Source organism: Syngnathoides biaculeatus, chromosome 3, assembly GCF_019802595.1.
Source record: "Syngnathoides biaculeatus isolate LvHL_M chromosome 3, ASM1980259v1, whole genome shotgun sequence".
NCBI classification, from domain to species: domain Eukaryota; kingdom Metazoa; phylum Chordata; class Actinopteri; order Syngnathiformes; family Syngnathidae; genus Syngnathoides; species Syngnathoides biaculeatus.
The window spans coordinates 5710289-5729474 of NC_084642.1; the positions used below are offsets into that span (position 1 = coordinate 5710289).

General features: G+C 41.0%; 1 protein-coding gene across 3 annotated transcripts in view; it reads left to right on the plus strand.

Annotated features, from left to right (window-relative positions):
- Positions 1 to 1394: 1394 nt before the first annotated feature.
- Positions 1395 to 19186, plus strand: part of scml2 (Scm polycomb group protein like 2) — a 34753-nt gene continuing 16961 nt past the window's right edge. Inside the window, exons 1-8 of one of the 3 annotated variants that reach the window (XM_061814137.1) lie at positions 1395 to 1410; positions 1620 to 1750; positions 6867 to 6940; positions 7074 to 7139; positions 7805 to 7875; positions 8966 to 9200; positions 10485 to 10573; positions 10709 to 10952. In XM_061814137.1, the coding sequence (XP_061670121.1) occupies positions 6919 to 6940; positions 7074 to 7139; positions 7805 to 7875; positions 8966 to 9200; positions 10485 to 10573; positions 10709 to 10952 (727 nt within the window). In that variant the 5' untranslated portion in view covers positions 1395 to 1410; positions 1620 to 1750; positions 6867 to 6918. Of the gene's footprint in view, positions 1411 to 1510; positions 1751 to 6866; positions 6941 to 7073; positions 7140 to 7804; positions 7876 to 8965; positions 9201 to 10484; positions 10574 to 10708; positions 10953 to 19186 lie in introns of those variants that run through there. The other 2 variants (XM_061814138.1, XM_061814139.1) reach the window with 2 other exon arrangements.

Consider the following 19186-nt stretch of genomic DNA (forward strand, 5'->3'; position numbering starts at 1 on the left):
AGAGTTAGAAATAGTCGTACATCAAATAGCGACACAAAACACTGAAAAATGAACAAAAACAAAACTGCAGACAACTTGATTTCCCTTTTTTATGAACGTACATCGGGTTTGTAATACATCTTTGCTTTAGTTTTTCACATTAGTTTTGCAGCCAGTGGTTTTTCTCTTGGCGCAACGGCTTCGCTACAAATCATACTTGACATGAAACAATTTTTCTCTTCCCCACCCCCCTAAAATTCAATATTTGAGTTTATTGTTTTTGTGCCTTCCGAGTTTGGATTGGAATTTAAGGGGTTTGATGTTTTTCCACGGTTTTTTTTTTTTTTGCAAGTTGCTGTTTAATTATGCCATTTTGTGCACATTTTTTAACCAACATAAAATCAGGGGGAAAATGCAATTTATTAAAATGATGTACACATTTAGATGGCACTATAATAGGAAAAGCTCTAGATTCAGCATAAAAATAAATTTGAATAAAATTTTTTGAAATCTTGTGATTTTTGTTGGCGAGTAATGCACAAATATATATATAAAATCACAAACAAATTCCAGTGTAGGAATTTAAACTCAAGATGCACAGATGGATATATTTTTACATTAAAAAATGTGTTAGCTGTTGTGATATTTTTGTGCCATTAGCCTTTCTTTCAATTTGAATTTAAGACACTGAATTTATTTTAGATATTTTTTTATCTCCAAATAATTTTCTGAAACGTATCTAAAAAATTATTACATCTTCAATTTCAGTTGAAACAGAGATGGCATTAAGATACTTGCAACATCTAGTGCATGATTTTTCTTTTTTTAAACATGAAAAAAATACAGTGTCGCAATTCAAATTCAGGTAGCAAAGATATATCTTGTGGTACTTTTGAAATATTTATCGTTATTTTCACAATCATACTATTGTACTCAGAGAAAATCAATCAAATTAATCAGCCAACAAATTTTGTAGGACTATATCAGTTATTAATTTTACCTCATTGTATTTATAAATATTATTACAGTATATGAGTGGCAGTCCCTCCCAAAAAATCTATGAACAATTCTATACATTATATATTATTGTTACTTATATATTATATTCAATAATAATGAGTAATTTCAGCATCTATTTTCTAACCCGCTTATCCTCACGAAGGTCAGGGAGTGCCGGAGCCAATCCCAGCTGTCATCGAGGAGGAGGCGAGCTCCACCCTGAACTGGTCGCCAGCCAATCGCAGGGCTTGATTTCAATATCATTCGAACTAAACCTGATTATTATTTTTGCCAATATGAATTCGAATCCAAGACGTGGAAGTTTGCACGTTGCATTCCGGAGACCGAGTTGAAATTGAAGTTCGGATGGCGCAGATCCACTTCCACGTTGTTCGTCCTCTGCTCTCATCGATGAAGAAATGATGTCATCAGGTAACATCCTTCCTAATCTTTGTGCGGGTAAAACAAACAAACAAACAAACAAACAAACCCGGAAGCTACACTCATACCTTCTTGTTTTCGTTTTCTCGCCGCGCGTAGGTTATTATCAACAGCCAAAAATTCGTCTTTTGATCAATGTAATCAATAATTCCCCCCATCGTCCCTTCTTTCGCTTTTGTGTTTTTTTTTTTTTTTTTGAGGAGGGAAGGGGTGCGTGTGCGCGCGCGTGGCGGCGACGGACATGCGCGGAGGTGCAGCGAACATGGCGGCCGCCTGTATCTGACAGAAACCCACAGCTCCGCCATCCAAAAGTCGGCGCCTGCGACGCTCGGTACGTCTCCTTTCTGCTTCTTCTTGCCCCGCGCCCACTCCCGGGACGTTATTTGACGGCTCTCACCCCCCGTCGTTTGTGCCAGAACGGTGGTTTTGGCCATCTTGGAAGCTATGTGCTGGTACTGTGTGTGTGTGTTTTTTTTCCTCCACTGTACTGCGTGTTGCTCGGATGAAGCGTACTTGTTATTATTGTTGCACTACTGAGTGCGAAGCGCTCTCGCTCTTCCGTTCTGGTCGGTAACCGAGTGGGCTTACTGTGTGAGATTTTATCCGGTGTTTTTAAAATATGTGTACATTTTATTTTTATTTATTGCAACATTAGCCGCCGTTAGCCTTGATAATAATGAGGGGGAGTCCCGCCCACCGAATTGGGAAGAGTGAAAATGCGTTATACAGTACACACACTATCTATCTATCTATCTATCTATCTATCTATCTATCTATCTATCTATCTATCTATCTATCTATCTATCTATCTATCTATCTGGATAAATACAAAACTAATAAACAAACAACGTTTCTGGAGGAATAAATTGTATTCACATCAAGTTTGAAAATTCTTCGCTCTCCAGGTAAACAACACTACAACCGAATAAACATTAAAAAAAAAAAAAACGCTTCTTCAGGATAAAGCTAAAAATACAAATAATAAAACTGGTATATCCACTGCTCTTGAGAATTCCCCCCCCTTGCTAATAGAGGTGGAAAATTCAAATAATTGATTTTGAGGTTTAATTGACATGTATTTCCATGATTGATGAATAGTTTTGAGCCGTTGTTTCCTTCAACTTGTTGAAATCGTCCGATTCTGGATTCTCAACAGTAAATAGTCTTTCATTCTTATCGTCCTCTATTAAAGCAGACAAATGATCTTTGTGTTTTATCCGAGTCACACATTTGCTTTTAGTTTAGTTGACATTTTTTCCCCTATTTTATGACCTGTTAAAAAGCAAACCAGGAACTGAAACACTTTATGGGGGAAAAAAAAACAAGAGTCATTTCAATCTGTTTCAAAATCACGATAGTATTTGCAGTCGTCGTATGAATAAGCAGTGGCGGGAGTCAAAACCGAAGCCGCCCCAGAAACATCGAACTATTATCCCTTTGCGATTAATCACCGCCCAAGAAATTTCCAAAGGCTTCCCTTCCGCTCGTGTGATATTGCTTCATTGTTCTTTATTTTATTTTGCTTAATCATTAGACAGTACTAAATAGAAATCTGTTAACAAACAGCAGAAACGAAAAAAATGATTTTGCAACACATTTTTAAAACGAAATAAATCAGATTATTTAAATCTCTGATGGAATAACTGATATAATAATTGATTCTGAAAATATTTGATTGTGAAAGCCCTTCTTTTGAGTGGTATCATGAATTTTTGACACAACTTGGAAGTTAAGTGCCAAAGATTATTTATTCTTATAATGTAGTGCCGATATATTTTGAAATGTTCAAATAATTCACAAAGTGAAAGTAGCCATAAGTTTTTTTATTTTTATTTTTTGTAATCCTGCACGGTACAATTGTTGAGTACTTTTCGGCTATATTTAACTTTCAAGTGCATTTACGCCACATCTTTTCAAACTGTTTCCAAACATTTACTCACTGATTTAAAAAAAAAAAAATGTAACTTTTATGTGACGCTTAAAATGAATCATAATTTCAGGACATATTTTTTATTTTCTGGTATATAAACAGTGTTTGCATAGAAAAAGTCAAACAAACGTAAAAAATGGATTTTCTCTCTCAATGAGAACTTACCGTAAATGTATTTTTTTTTGTCTTTTCATGAATGTACAATAATGTATGGCTCTAAACAATATTAGAATTTCATAGTTCAGTGACTCACAAAGTGTGGTATGCGTACCCTCTGATCAATTTTGGTTTGAAGAAATTATTATTTGTGGTGTCATTTTAAACAGAATTTAATAAACCTGTCATTTGGTCTGCATGTCAGAAACTAATTATTTTAGTGTTGAATTAAAAGGACTCCGTGCAGGGTTTTATCAATTTAACTCTACTGAAAGGTACATTTCAGTTTATAAATATTTTTTAAATATTTTTGAGCGTCATTATCATTATTTCAAATGTGTATAATCTTGACAGATATTTTTATGCAGTGCAACATCTTGGTTACATTAGGTTCATGTTATTTTGAAATATGTTTTTGGCCCTCTTAGCAATTCAGTTTGACACCCAGAAGTTTCCAAATTGCATTGTTGAGCCGATCACACGCGTTCACGTTTGTTTACGCGAGCGGAAAAAGATCAGTTTTCCCCAATCGTCTGTCTTTCGTTAAAGCCTTCTGCCCGGCTCAATTTTCTGATTCCGACTCAGTCGCATCGGTTCACCCGAGGTTTGGATCTACGTATACAGTTTCAGAGTAGTCGTGCGACGGGAATTGTGCCGCAATTTTTGCCCGTTTAACTGACGCAATCCTGGCTGCGCCCGCTTCACGGCTCAGCTTCCACATCGGCTTGTACCCGTTTACACACGCGCAGACCTTTTAGTAAATCAGAAGCTATGTGTTTGCACAAGTTCTGTCATCATTTCAACACTTTCAAAGAGTTTTTTTTTTCTTTTTTTTTTTTGTTAACAACAAAATGCCTCTCATATTAACCATGCCTGTCAATCAAAAGTTAAAACTGCTCATGAAACCACCAATTTTCCCTCCTTCATCTGCTCTGTGCAAAGCATCATAACGCTAATCTCAGACCGGGGGCCTCTTGAGTGGAAATGGAGGTTGTAAAAATGGAAGTGCTTCCTGGTCTGCTGAGCTTTTTAAGCATGACCCTCATGAGTGGAGCAGACAGGGGCGTGCAAACACCGAAGCCGTCTGTCGCTGAGCGAGTGGCAGGGCAGGAATCCTTTTCATCTGGGCCCGCAGATGTCCCATATCCGCGCTTCTTAATGGCTTTTTATGACACCTTGGAATCTTTATAGCGCCTTCCCACTTCGTGGCTTTTTTCTGCAAAGACATAAGAGCTTCACAGGGAGGAGCGGCTACACTACAATGCAGAGGTTAAAGTTCCCGGGGTGAAAAATTCTGGATTTTTAGGGGGATATTTCTGGCATTTTTTTTTTGTTTGTTTTTTTTTTTTGCTACTGACTGCTGGAAGTTGGACGATGGTCAGACCTTATCTGGATTATTCTGAAAAGATTTTCACCCTTAAAATCGGTGGTAACAACTTTAAAATGATTTTTTAGCAAATGTTGGATTTGGTTAATAATAATCTTTTTCATTGTAGGATCATCTGTTGCAATGATTGACCAAAAATGTGTGTATTTAACTTTGAAAAATCATTTTAGAATCAACTAATGTAGAGAGAGTTTGTCAAATAATCACCCCCCCCCCTCCCTATTTAAAATTATTATTATATTTTTACTACTAACATTTAGCATTTTATTCTCATATACAATACAGTATGAGTGCTGGAAATATATCCTGAAATATTGCATATTTTGGGAGCAGTTGCTAAACATTTAGCAATTGCAGTTAGCATTAGCGCATTTGCAATTACAATTTCAGTTTAAAAAAAAGACAAAAAAACACATTCTTATTCAGATCACTCATATATCATGTGATATGTATATTTCACATGTAATAGTGTCTTAAAAATCACGTATAGAGGCTTTTCTGTCGCTTTTGTCACTTGTCCACCAGCACATCTGCAACAAAAGTCTGTGCGATAAACATGGACATTACCCAACTGGTTCCAGGCGATGCAAATTGCACCCTGGTGACACAAATATGCTTTTATTAATGTTCTTATTGGGTCAGGGGCGGGCGTTTTTCCATCAACTTGACTGAGTTAGCAATTTGTTTTCACAGCCCTAACCATTGAAAGTTTTGTATTCATCAATAATGAAAAAAAATAATTAAAGAGACAAAAATCGACGATATTCATTTGTATTTTTCGGAGTGATTTATACTAACCACTCCATGACAAAGTTGCTGTCTTATTATTAGGATATTCAGATGCGTATTACTCCTCCTGCCTCCGACAGTGGGCTGCGTTCCAGGCCTCCATTGTTGAGGCAGCCGACTGGAATTATGACCGTAAGGTGGTCGGTGTCCTTTGTGGGGGCAATCCCTGAACCCATTGGCAAACACCAGGGTGAGGCTTCCCATTAAGATGAATAGGAGTCCTATTGAGCCATTTTGGCCTGCGGGACTCGCGAGGCAGCTGCTGGGTACCGGCAGACTAAGCGGAATGCCACTTTTGTGGTTGCTGAGGCAAAAACTCAAAAGGACGTGGAGAACGACTTCCGGACTGCTAAGAAGAAATTCTGTTCCACCATAGGTGTGTCGGGAGGGGGGAGCAGTGTACCATTAACACCGTGAATAGTGGGGATGGGGCGCCGCTGACCTTGACTTGGGATGTTGTGAATTGTTGGCGAAATTGGAATAGTTTGAAGACCTCCTCAATTCCACTTGCTATGAACAAGTAGAGTGAGGGTATTAAGTTGAAAAGGGTGGTGTGGCCTCCCCAGGTCGCGGATGAGATCCTGCCCCAAGTGGAGGATTTCATGAGTCTTGGGGTCTCCTTAAAAAGTGAGGGAAAAATAGAGCTGGAGATCGACTGCTGATTGATGGAGCATCTGCAGTGATGCGGACCCCGTATCGGTCTTTGGAGGAGCCAAGCTGAAGCTCTCGATTTACCTGTCAGTCTACGTTTATACGCTTATGATCATACTCTATGGGTTGCAACCCAAAGAAGAAGATCACAGATACAAGCGGGGTTCGGGATCTCCATTAGAAATAGGATAAGAAGCTGGGTCATCCGGGAGGGGCTCAAAGTAGTGCTGCTGCTCCCCTATATCGAGAGGACACAGATGAGTTTCAGGTTCGGATGCCTCCTGGACACCTCCCTGGTGAGGCATTCTGGGCACCGCCGAGCATTATGACTCCCGACTGGCCTGGGAACGCCTCGGAGCCACCGGATGAAGTCGTTGAGGAGAGGGAAGTCTAAGCCTCCCTGCTGGATTTGCTGCCCCTGCAACCCAACCCCATATGAGTTGACTAAGATGGATGGATAGACAGACTTTGCTTCTTTTTTTTTTTTTGGGTGTGTGGACATTAATAACCAAGTTATGTGCTTTGTGATTTTAGGGAAGAGCTTGTCTGATTTTCTCTGCTGCTGTGGGATAACATCTTGGGCGTCATGGGTCGAACGCCTCACAAAGGTTGGCCTTCTCTATCTTAATGTCACAAATCTCTGTAATGGCAGAACAGTAACAGTGCAGTTTTCAGGTGTACTTGACAAAGTATCTGGTAACCGTACCGTCACTCACGCTAATAAACACGGTTTGATTTCAGATCAGAAAGAGGAAAAGAAGGAGAGGCCGAGCATCGGCGCGGGCTCTGCGCTCGACAAATCTAACGGTGAGTGGCTCACCCAATTTTGCTAAACTGTCAAAAATGGAGAAACAGTCGGACTACAGTCCTATCCCGAAACAAAATACTTTTTTGTTAAAAAAAATCTGCTTTTCACTGGCATCCAAACTTTGTAAAAACAACAACATCAAAAAAATGTATTGTCTTAGCTTTAATCGTTTTATTAATTATTATTAATTACTCTGGAAACAACTCGACATATCCACTGAACAAATGAACACGACACCGTAAAGTTTTGTTAGGCCAAACAGTCAAGACAGTTCTGTCAATGAGTAAATGCAATTTATTTGTTTAACACACATGGAACGGTCTTTTTTTTTTTTTTTTTTTTTTTCCCCAACATTCCGGGTGATACAGTACAACCTCGGTTCTCGACCACAATCCGTTCCAGAAGGCGGTTCAAGAACCGATTTGTTCGAAAACCGAATCCATATTTATGTCTGCATACAGATGCTGCTACACAATAACAACGCGCGTCGTGGATCAGCTGGTCGGGCCGCGGGCGTTACGTGATTTCCGGGACTTGTCGCAGGCGTTCGAGTACGGATTTTCGCTCGAAAACAGAAGCAAAAAAAAAATCTCGAAATTTTTGTTCGAAAGCCAAACAGAGTACTCACTGTATTTGTTACAGCTTTGTTTGTTTCTTTTCCCAGAGCCATTCAGTTGGGAAGAGTACCTGAGGGAAACCTCGTCCATTGCGGCCTCACCAACTTGCTTCAAACAGGTAGTTGATCATTACTTAATATGAAGTGCAGGACCTCACAAGAGCTATTCACGCCTGACATTCCTGGAATCTTCCTGAGCGGTTTTACAAAGCAAAATCCTCCACGTCTGATTTGCACTTATAGGGAATGTTGGGCTCTGTGTTTTTGCTGCCATAGTATGGTTACCCAGTTATTGCAAATTCAAGGGTTAAATAAGGTTTTCCTCCCTGTCCTATGAATGTTGTGGGGTATTTTTTTTTCAAGAAAAATATGAAAACGTATTTGTGTGGCATTAGTTTTCGCATGGCGGCACGGTGGCTCAGCTCAGCTGATTCAATCTCGGCCCCGCCTGTGTGGAGTTTGCATCTTTTCCCCGTGGCTGTGTGGGTTTTCTTCGGGCACTCAGATTTCCTCCCACATCCCAAAAATAAACATCCAACATTAATTGGACACTCTAAATTGCCCCTCGGTGTGATTGTGAGTGCGACTGTTCCTCTCTTTGTGCCCTGCGATTGGCTGGCAACCAGTTCAGCGTGTGCCCCGCCTCCTGCCTGTTGACAGCTGGGATAGGCTCCAGCATGCCCCGCGACACTTGTGAGGATAAGCGGCAAAGAAAATGGATGGATGGATCGATAGTTTTAGCATACTCTTGTTAATTTTTGTAAAAGTATGTGCCTTTAATGTTCTTAAGAATAATGGGCTTAACCCATTTTTGGGCAGTGTCCCATTTTTTTCCCTTGAAAAATATATCCTTTCATGAGCAAGTTCCTATTTTTGGGACGATCTACTAAGAAAAACCGAGTACCCTCTCGTGGGCAGTGTCCCATTTTTGGGACGAGATTATAAATGAGTAAAGTTATCATATAATTTAACCATTAACGAAAAAGAAGTGTTATTTCCTTGATTGTGGCCTGTTAGGAGACTCTTATCTCAATAAGGCAAAAAAATTGCCACCCTGCCCATGAATGGGTTAAGCACAATTAAAAATGTTTGACGTAGCGTCTTCGTGAAGGAAGAATCACGACAAAGCCTGGAAAACGTTGTAGTGTAATAAGTCATGTTAGCTTCAGTATCTTTGACCACGTCTTCCATCTTTTTGTTTGGCTCCAGTCCAGAATCCCCCCCTCTAATGACTTCAAGGCAGGCATGAAGGTGGAGGCGCGCGACCCCCGTAACGCCAACTCCGTGTGCATCGCCACGGTGATGGGCATGATGGGGACCAGACTGCGCCTGCGTCTGGATGGCAGCGACAACACCAACGACTTCTGGAGACTGGTCGACTCGTCTGACATACAACCGATCGGGACCTGCGAGAGGAACGGCGACATGCTGCAGCCCCCGCTGGGTGAGACCACATTAAGATGTGCATGCTTTTTCATGCAGAGGCCGTTATACCCGGCATGGGAGCCTCCATAATGGGTCCGCACACATGTCTTAGCTTGATGGAACCACCAGGATATTCCATGATGCAGTGTAAGAAATACTAAAATGATTACTAGCAAATGAACTGCATCCAAATAACGCTCGACCTCAATCCACCAATCACTGTGGTTGTTTTATGACGCAGCCTCTCACATTCGCGCACGTTGTACGGTAAAAGTAATGATTCCAATTAGCGGCATCTCTATTAGAGGCCTACTTAATTAGATGCGTTCATGGAGCAAATCCATTGTTAATGTTATGACTATCACCAGTGTTTTTCTGCCAAGTTACATCTGCGAGTCTACATTGAGGACACGATGTCTTCATTTCCCAAAGAGATTTTAGACAATTCTACACTTTTAACATTGATCCTTTGGCCAAAGGTCTTTTCCTTTTCAGCACGACTTTGTCCTGGTGCACAAAGTAAGGTCTATAGAGCTTGTTTATTTTAGTGTTAAATGACTCGAGAAGGGCAGCACGGTGGAGCAGCTGGTATACCGTTGGCCTCACAGTTCTGAGGACCCGGGTTTGATCCCGGCCCCGTCTGTGTGGAGTCTGCATGTTCTACCCCGTGCCTGTGTGTGTTTTCTCCGGGCACTCCGGTTTCCTCCCACATCCCATAAACACGCAACATTAATTGGACACTCTAAATTGCCCCTAGGTGTGATTGTGGGTGTGGCTGTTTGTCTCTTTGTGCCCTGCGATTGGCTGGCAACCAGTTCAGGGTGTCCCCCACCTCCTGCCCGTTGACAGCTGGGATAGGCTCCAGCGCTCCCGTGACCCCCGTGAGGATAAGCGGCAAAGAAAATGGAAGGATGGATGACTGGAGAACACTGTCCGCAACTACTAACATCGTTGGGATGAATAAAAACTAAAGTTGAAGCTCCTGTAACTTCATATAAGAGACTCATGAGAAACTTACTTAGAACTTCCGTAGGTTAGGTAGGCAGGTTAAATAGCATATTTGATGAGCCAATATTTTCTTATTTAACTTCATTGACATCCATTTTTGGTGTACAGTGCTAGAATAAAAACATCCAGTCCAACATTGGTTAGCGGCATACCATGATGGTTAGCTCACAACTAAGGCTACTTTTCACCTAAACAACACATTGTTAACCATCCACCTATTTTTTTTTTTACACCACCTGTCCTCATTACCACCATAAAAGATGAAATAAAAATAATGGCTTGAATTTTTGTTCAGGTTTTAGAATGAATGCCTCCTCGTGGCCCATGTTCCTTCTCCGAACACTGAGCGGAGCCGAAATGGCGCCAGCGTCTGCTTTTAAGAAGGTTTGTTCCTAAAATCTGAAGCTATCACATAATGAAACTGTGCATATCCTTACATAATTAGCTTGATATACATTTTTTAATAAATGTATTAGATATTGTTTAGCTCAGAAAATCTGTGTGTGTGTGTGTGTCTAGGAACCTGCGAGCCCCATTAAAAACTACTTCAAGCCCGGTATGAAGCTGGAAGCCGTGGACAGGAAAAACCCTTACTTGATTTGCCCGGCCACAGTGGGTGAAGTCAAAGGTCAGGAGATCTTTGTCATGTTCGACGGCTGGCGAGGTGCCTTTGACTACTGGTGCGCCTTCGACTCCAGAGACATCTTCCCAGTCGGCTGGTGTGTGTTGACGAAACACAGTTTACAGCCACCTGGAAACTTCTGTGAGTGTAACTTTCATTTTCATCCAAATGGCACCCATTTTTAGTTTCCATGTTGGGATGTACACTGATCTTAAAAAAAAAAAAAAAAAAAAAAAAGAGACTGGATAGCGCATACACGTCTAGCGGTTTGTCGATTGGTTGAAGCCAGTTGGCCGCCATCTTGGTACTCCCAAAACGTGTGGAGGACATGGTTTACAGGTTGGATTATGGCGGGGTTATTCTCAAAGTTTGGCATGTAGAATTAAAACTGGTCGTGTGAGCTTGACATTTTTTCAGTTCTGGTAACATGAAGGATTTTTAATTCCACTAAAAAAGGCTAAGAGCAAAGGAAAGACACCAAGAAACCTTGTATATCACCGAGTTCCCGATTTCCGTGACATGTTAACTTTTCCCAAAATACAATGTGAAGCACTATCATCATAACATGGCAAAAAACTAAGCATTTTTTGTCATAAAAACATTAAATTATAAGGCAATCATTTCGATATATTTTTGTAAATAAGGACTGGCAATGGGAAAATACATCCTCAACGCATTGTTCATTTGTAGTCTCTGCGATGTCCTATTTCAGACAGAAAATTGAAACTTGTTTCCTCGCATTTGAAAATCAAATTCAATTTGCAGAATTCTGTATCATGAAATTCATCAAAAATTTCACAGAAAGTGTTTTCTTGCTTATCCACTGATGAGGTTTGGGAAAATATTGGCATCGCTTTTTTGTGAAAAACCGTCGGCCTATGCAGTTTATTTAGGTTTAGCCCTCCCACACAACTTCATAAAACACACTTAAACGTATTCAATTACGTTCTTAAGGTTTTCCCTCACTCTGTTCTTACTCTCTTGCTGTCAAGACATGGAAGAGATTGTATAACGTCCCTGTGATGAAACAAAAAGTCTCTCACTCAAACAGTTGTCCAAATGGAACGCAAAGCATGCTTGCTTAAAGCCGTTTGTCATCCCTAGTTGAAGTTTCCTGCGAAAGTGCTCGACAAAGCATACTAGAATAAAACATTGTATATTTAAACACCTAAGTGTTTAAGCAAACCATGAAATGTCATCAAATGAAAGTCTGCTAGCTTCATGCTAACATAATGTAAAATGCAATAAACAAGCTAATGCAAATTAGCATAGTTGTTGCGGAAATGATAAGCTTTTAATAAACTGCTGCTCTCTGCTTGTATGTGTTGCTTGGGCGGCACTTTTGAAAATACGTTGAGGTTTTGTCACATCCCAGCTCGTAAAGATATTACAGTATAAAACAGAACATATTCAATACAGCACACTTTATTTTGATTCTCAAGATAAATATGCTCCTATGAATGCTAGGCAGACTAAAATGAACTTTTTGCCTGATGCTTACTTACTCCTCTTAGAGCTGTGATGTAGACATTACAGGGTATTACCACTAGAGTGCAGCGCAACCAACATTTTCCATCTGAAGGTGGCGCTGCAGCGCAACCGACATTTTCCATCTGAAGGTGGCGCGTCTTAATTTAACAAAGCACGGAATCGGATTACAATCTTTTTTTGCAGCCAAAGCACCAAAATGAAAAGTTATCCTGAGGCCAAGAGGCTATCAGGCTAGACAGAAAAGTTTTGTTCGAGTCACTTGAAACCAGACTGCATCTAAAAGCCCCAAAACACCAGAGACCTGAAGTCTGTGCTTGGGCTTGTGAAATGAATACAAACTTCTCACTTTCATTTTTCAGGCTTTGATTTTCATCAGGTTCACTCATGCTTCCTTAACCTGTGGACCTGTTTTGGTGGTCTATTCCATTAGTCTGATATTGAGCCTGTTTAAGTATTAAGCCGCAATACTTTAACTGGAGGTGGAAAGAAGTGAAGACTAATAGAACCTCTGAGGTGATCCTACTTTAAGGTGCTTCTTATAACACTGAAATTCTGATATTTTCTTTTCGAGCCAGGAGGCCTGCTCGGAACTGAGTTCCTCCCTTTAAAACATGAAAAATTATAGCTGTTGCACATCAAGCTTGCGTAAGAAAAACAATCAGCAATCCTCCCCCAGGTTATAACTCAATAACAACACACAAAGCAGCCCGGTGTTTGGGAGTACTCCTGATACTAAGCATGTCCTTGTGCGGTAATCTGGGCTATTCAGACACAACCCGTCCAGAAGAACTTATCTTGGCTCCCAAGGAATGGTAAACACAGGTTTCAAACGTATCACAAAAGCAAGAGGCTTCCCAATGTTATAGTCGTCCGGTATGTGAAAACGTGCACTTGCACTTACACGAGTGTTCAAAATAATAGCAGTCCAATGTGACGAACCAGATGAATCCATGTTTTCAGTGTGCATGTGCAAGTGCAGTAGATTCTCAGAAAACCAACAAGAGCCAGCGTTCATGACGTACATACTCTTAGGTATCATCAGGTAGCATCATGAGGTGGAAAAATTATAGGGTTTTCAGCTAAAACGATCTTGCGATCGATGCCTTAAAGCCCAAGTGTCATCCCTATAAACGTTCTAAAATAGATATTATAATGAAAAATACATATAACATTATTCACTTCAGTGTCTATACGAAAAAATAAATATGAGCGGAGAGCGCGTCAACCATGCGCAAAGTTGCGGAAGTGTCATTCGACATCCAAGTGGTCGCCATATTGGCTGCATCTCCTGTCCGTGACGTCACCCCGGACATTCGCCATTGAAAACACGCAGTGGTCCCTACTATGGGAGACGAACACGCCCCTTCTGACATGGAAGCTCTTTTCAAAGAAGAGAACATCTCACAACCGAATGAAGTGACCAGGGCAATATTGCCCTGTCATTTCGACCATATTTAGATGATCATATGCGGATCACGGACAAACCACCTCCCTGCAGAGGCCGTCTTTCACCCTACTTACGGATTACGCCCCCACCAACTGACTATTGTTTTTTTTTCGTAGCTGTATACACACCTCCCTGTCATTTGGAACCCACAAAGCTCTCGCCCTTTGCACCCGTGCAGTCCATTTTTCACGACGAACCGGATCTTTTGGAAAAGTATTAAAAGCGAATCCATCCTCCCGAGAGTTCAAGCAATATCCAGTCATGCACAAGCCGGCATTTTGGCTAACACGAAGGAACAAAGAGCTCCCTTCCAGCAGGTAAAACTAGTATAAACAAACGAGTACACCTGAGGGCGGTCCTGCCATGTACGTCACTTCCTGCTTCTTCTCGAAAACAAATCCCTCGAGAGGATTTTCACGGCGGGAGTTATAAAAAGCCTAAATCAAGTCAAAATCATGCTTTGTGGTGAAAAAACGGCTGAGTTCATACCGGCTGCTGTTTTTTCATGAATAACATACTAAAAATCATGCATTTCATGACAGTGGACCTTTAAAATGGAGAGCAAAACCAGAGATACGTGGCAGAAAATGAAATATAACCAGCAAAATGGACCGCAGGATACCCAGAATGGCAACGTCTCAGCCGGGATGATCAAAGAGAGTCTGGAGTTACCTGGAAGTACTGTGACAGTGAGAAGACGTTGATGTGAAGCTAATCCATTAACAAGAATCCCTTGCAAAGTCCCTCTGCTTGGAAAAAAAAAGCTACAATTTGCCAAAGAACACATCAACTGGCCTAAAGAGAAATGGAGGAACATTTTGTGGACTGGTGGAATTAAAATTGTTCTTATTGGGTCCGGGGGCTGCAGACAGTTTGTGAAACGACCGCCAAAGTGTGAATTAAAGCCACAGTGCACAGTAAAGACAGCGGAGCATGGTGATGCACACATCGGGCGTGTTTCTCCAACTATGATGTTGGGCCTATTTATCGCATATTAGGGATCATGGATCGATTTTCTACTTGAAGAGGTCCTGACCTCGAAATGAGTGTTTCAACATGACAGTTACCCCAAACAAACATACTAGTAAACATGCAAAGTCTTGGTTCCAAACCAACAAGTGTTAATATCATAGCGTCGCCAGCCCACTCCTCAGACCTTGCGGGGGTGACATCAGAAATGCTGTTTCTGAAGGAAAAGTAAGAAATGTAAATGTATTGTGGAATGTCATGAAGGAATCTTGGAGTGGAATCGGAGGTGAAGTGCAACACAAATGTGAAAGTGATAAAAAAAATAAATAAAAATAACTGTGGTCATACAACCAGATATTAGTTTTGTGATTCAAAGGATTGTTAAATCCTAGGAACAAAAAAGTTTGTACAAAGTAGGTTTGAGTTTGTAAAGTCAATTTTTTTTAACGCACCCCTTTCAACAGATTTCCCAATTGGACACCTTTAAGAGCGTGATTATTATGAACGCTGGATCTTGTTGATTTTCTGAGAATCTACTGCACCTATCGGTAACTTGTTTGACATGTAGCAATAAAAAAATATACTGAAAATGTGGATTAATCTCGTTAGTAACATTGGACTATTTTGAACTGATAGTTGACTTTATTAATACATAAAGTACTATTCCAGTGTTCTCCACAATGAAAACTACTCAAGGCAAAGTCAATGAGCCAAATTATCCATCCATCCATCCATCCATCCATCCATTTTCCGAGCTGCTCATCCTCACAAGGATGCTGGGGAGTGCTGGACTCTATCCCAGCTGTCAACGTGCAGGAGGCAGGGTACACCCGAAACTGGCTGCCAGCCAATTGCAGGGCACATGGAGACAAACAGTCGCACTCACAATCACACCTAGGGGCAATTTAGAGTGTTCAATTGATCTTGCGTGTTTCTGGGATGTGGGAGGAAACCGGAGTGCCCGGAGAAAACACACACAGGCACGGGGTAGAACATGCAAACTCCACACAGCCGGGGCCGGGATTGAACCCGGGACCTCAGAACTGTGAGGCCAACGCTTTACCAGCTGATCCACCGTGCCTCGCTGAGCCAAATTACTGGAGTATTAATAATAAAAATATGAAACATATTCAACATAGTATAACTTCCCAAATGTACATTTCTAAGATGACAATGATAAGTCCAAATCAATCACAATGAATTTGTCATCATGACCTAAATCAAGGGGAAATATACAGTAAGTAATTATAAATATTGTTGTTGTTTTTTTTCTAATGTAGAAATAGTAAGTCTGACTATGGTGTGCTTCGCACATACGTCTTGCCATGGTGCGGCACAGTGGAGCCACTCTAGAGTGTTGGCCTCACAGTTCTGAGGACCGGGGTTCAAATCCCAGCCCTGCCTTTCCCCCCACATCCCAAAAACATGCAAAGACTGGAGACTCTAGATTGGCCCAAGGTATGATTTTGTGCGCGACTGTTGTCTGTCTCTGTGTGCCCTGCGATTGGCTGTCAACCAATTCAGGGTGCACCCCGCCTCCTGCCCGACGACAGCTGGGATTAGCTTCAGCACTGCCGTGACCCTTGTGAGGATAAGCGGCTCAGAAAATGGATGGCTGGATGGACACTTCCTGGCACGGTGAAATTGGACGGTTTCAGGAACAGATCTGTTCACAAAAGCAGAGCTCACAATGTGGAAAACCAGCCAGCGCCCAAGACGAGAAAAGTATCTTTGTGGCAGCGAGACAAAAACAGAAACCAGCCAAACTGCAACATCCCTGCCTGTGGGGGTGATTATGTTCCTTAGCCTCAATGTTTGGTAAAAGTGTGGCAAAACGCTCACAGATTCATTTTCAGTGATACAATGAATAAATAACAAAAGATATTATTCTACATTGTATTATGTTCCGTTTCAGAAACTCTTTTGGACAAATGTCATACTACATTAAAAAAAAAAAAAAACACGAAAATATTTTCAGATAACAAATAGTTAAGATTTTTCATTTCATGTTCTTCATTGTTCCCGGGTTTTGTTGGCCGGCTGGCCCTCAGTCCTCAGCGCTGGATGTGGTCTAGACAAAACAGTTTCTGTATACATGGGCAGGATTCGGCGGTCGAGCCGGCGTTATTAAAATGTGACGGCAAAGCCGAGCTATTCATTTTAATCGGCATATAATCATATAGTAGTTATGCTTTGGAGGCACGGGTATGTCGCTGTGTAATTTGCAGTAATGATAATGTTTAATGCTCGGGCTGCAGCGAGACATTTAGACATCAGCCGGCCATGTATGAAAATCACTTTGACAAGTAACTCTGCGGCGTGTCCCGTCTTTCCAAAATGGAGCTTTTTCATCATATTTTGCACGTAGGAAGTGTAGTCTTACCTACAATGGCATTGTGTATGATTTGATTGATTATGATTTGTCTGTTAACACCACAATAACTATGACTCACGGGATTCATAGTGAATATGTGCCCAATTTTTATGAGTTTTTCTAAATAGAGGTGACTGCTGTTCCTACTGAATTGTCCAACTCGTATGTTCTCATGCGGTATTTCTCTTCATACAGAAATATTTTGATGTCGGTAGACTCCATAGAGTATTCGTTTAGGGTGCACACAGACTCGGCGTTACCTCCTCATGTGGAGGATTTAACACAGATTTGCAGTGCGCGCGCACGTGTGCGTCTGGCGTGTGTGCAATAAAAAGGGGATAATGTGCACAGACAGTTGCCATGTTTGTCTGCAGATCCTACGCGAACGCATTGGGGGCTCGGGTGCACACTTAATGAGGTGTTAATGAGATTTTGCTTACATGTGAGAGAGTGTCGGTATACGGACTACATTTTAAAGAATTTCTTTATTCGCTTGCGCGTCGTTCCGTACCGCACGTTTTTTTTTTTTTTGTTTGTTTTTTTAATGAAACCGCAGAACATGGCGTCTTCCGTTGGAGTTTAACCCGTCAGTTGGGACATAACAACTGCTTTTGCATGGCAAACGTTTGGGTGATTACTCTTTGGATTTTTAAATTGGGTCAGTGTCGCATTCTAAATCATTCATGAAGAAAAACATTTGTGTCACATTTTGCTTTTCACATTCCGACTGGTTTCATTTTAAAACCCATTCGTGGGCAGCGCACCATTTTTGGGACATCCTGATTTTCACGCATTATATCGTTCAGTATATCAAAATATTTAAGTGTTTTAATCTGATTATGGTTTTTGGGACAATCTACTAAGAAAACCCAAGTACCCTATCGCGGGCAGCGTCCCATTTTTGGGACGTGTTTATAAATGAGTAAAGTTATCATATAACTTAACCATAAACGAAAAAGAAGTGTTATTTCCTTGATTGTGGCCTGTTAAGAGACTTTTATCACAATAAGGCAAAAAATTGCCACCCTGCCCATGAATGGGTTAAAAACAAACTAGGAAAAAAGTTAATAGTCTTGAATACTTGGCAGTGGACAGAATTTGGTACGTTTCATACAATTGCTGACAAAAGGACTTGGTTGATGAATCTGTCCATCCATCCATCTATCCATTTTTCTTCTTCCCTGAATGTGGGATGAGTTCATGGGGGCAGAAACTCTGAAACTCCCCAGAAGAATCACATTTTGAGACTGGCATTTCCAATCATTTCGATGGAGAAGAGGATTGGAGAAGTCAAGGTCATCGCTATATTTGTTTTGAGGGACAATGGCCCTTTCCAATGGCGATCTTAAACTCCGCCCCTTTAGCCATGTCCCACAAGCTTACAAAATGGCGATTGAACGGAACATGTTACAAGTCGATTCTCTATCGCGTAATCCAGATAATATTGCGGTATGTTTTTTGCCAAATGCGTCAGACTAGTCCAAGAGAGATCTGCAGAGAGCTCTCAACTATTTCACGCAAGGAAGGATTACAAGGAATTAAGATTTTGGACGGTGTAGGACGCAATGTCATAGTTACAGCGAAACGTTGGCAATCGATGCAAAAAAGTTTGACGCCTCACAAACTTCATCTTGAAATCCAACCGGATAAAATAGTGCAATCGTACTGCGCATGCAAAACAGGGTGAGTACTTTTTACTTGGAAAGATCACGAGTAATATCATTGTAGTGCTTAGAAGTGAGTGGGTGGTTTCAGTTGACTTGGCTCGTAATCGAACGCAGCGCTCGTCTTAAAAGTCAGATTTGATTCAAATAGGTAAATAGACATTTCTCTTGCATGACATGGCAGATTTACGTATGACTAACCCGACTCTTCGGCATAAAACATGACACATTTCATTCAGCAGGTCAGTGATAGATTAACAAAATGGAAGTTGTTCTCCTGTAATGTATAAAGCACTGATAATAATGAAATCCAACTCAGAGAAAATACTTCTCCCTCACTTACCTTCAGACATACAGCCTTGCGTTTGTTGATATTGTCCACATTTAGTTGTATGTGCGCTCTTCCGCGAGCCTTAATTCATCATAAACA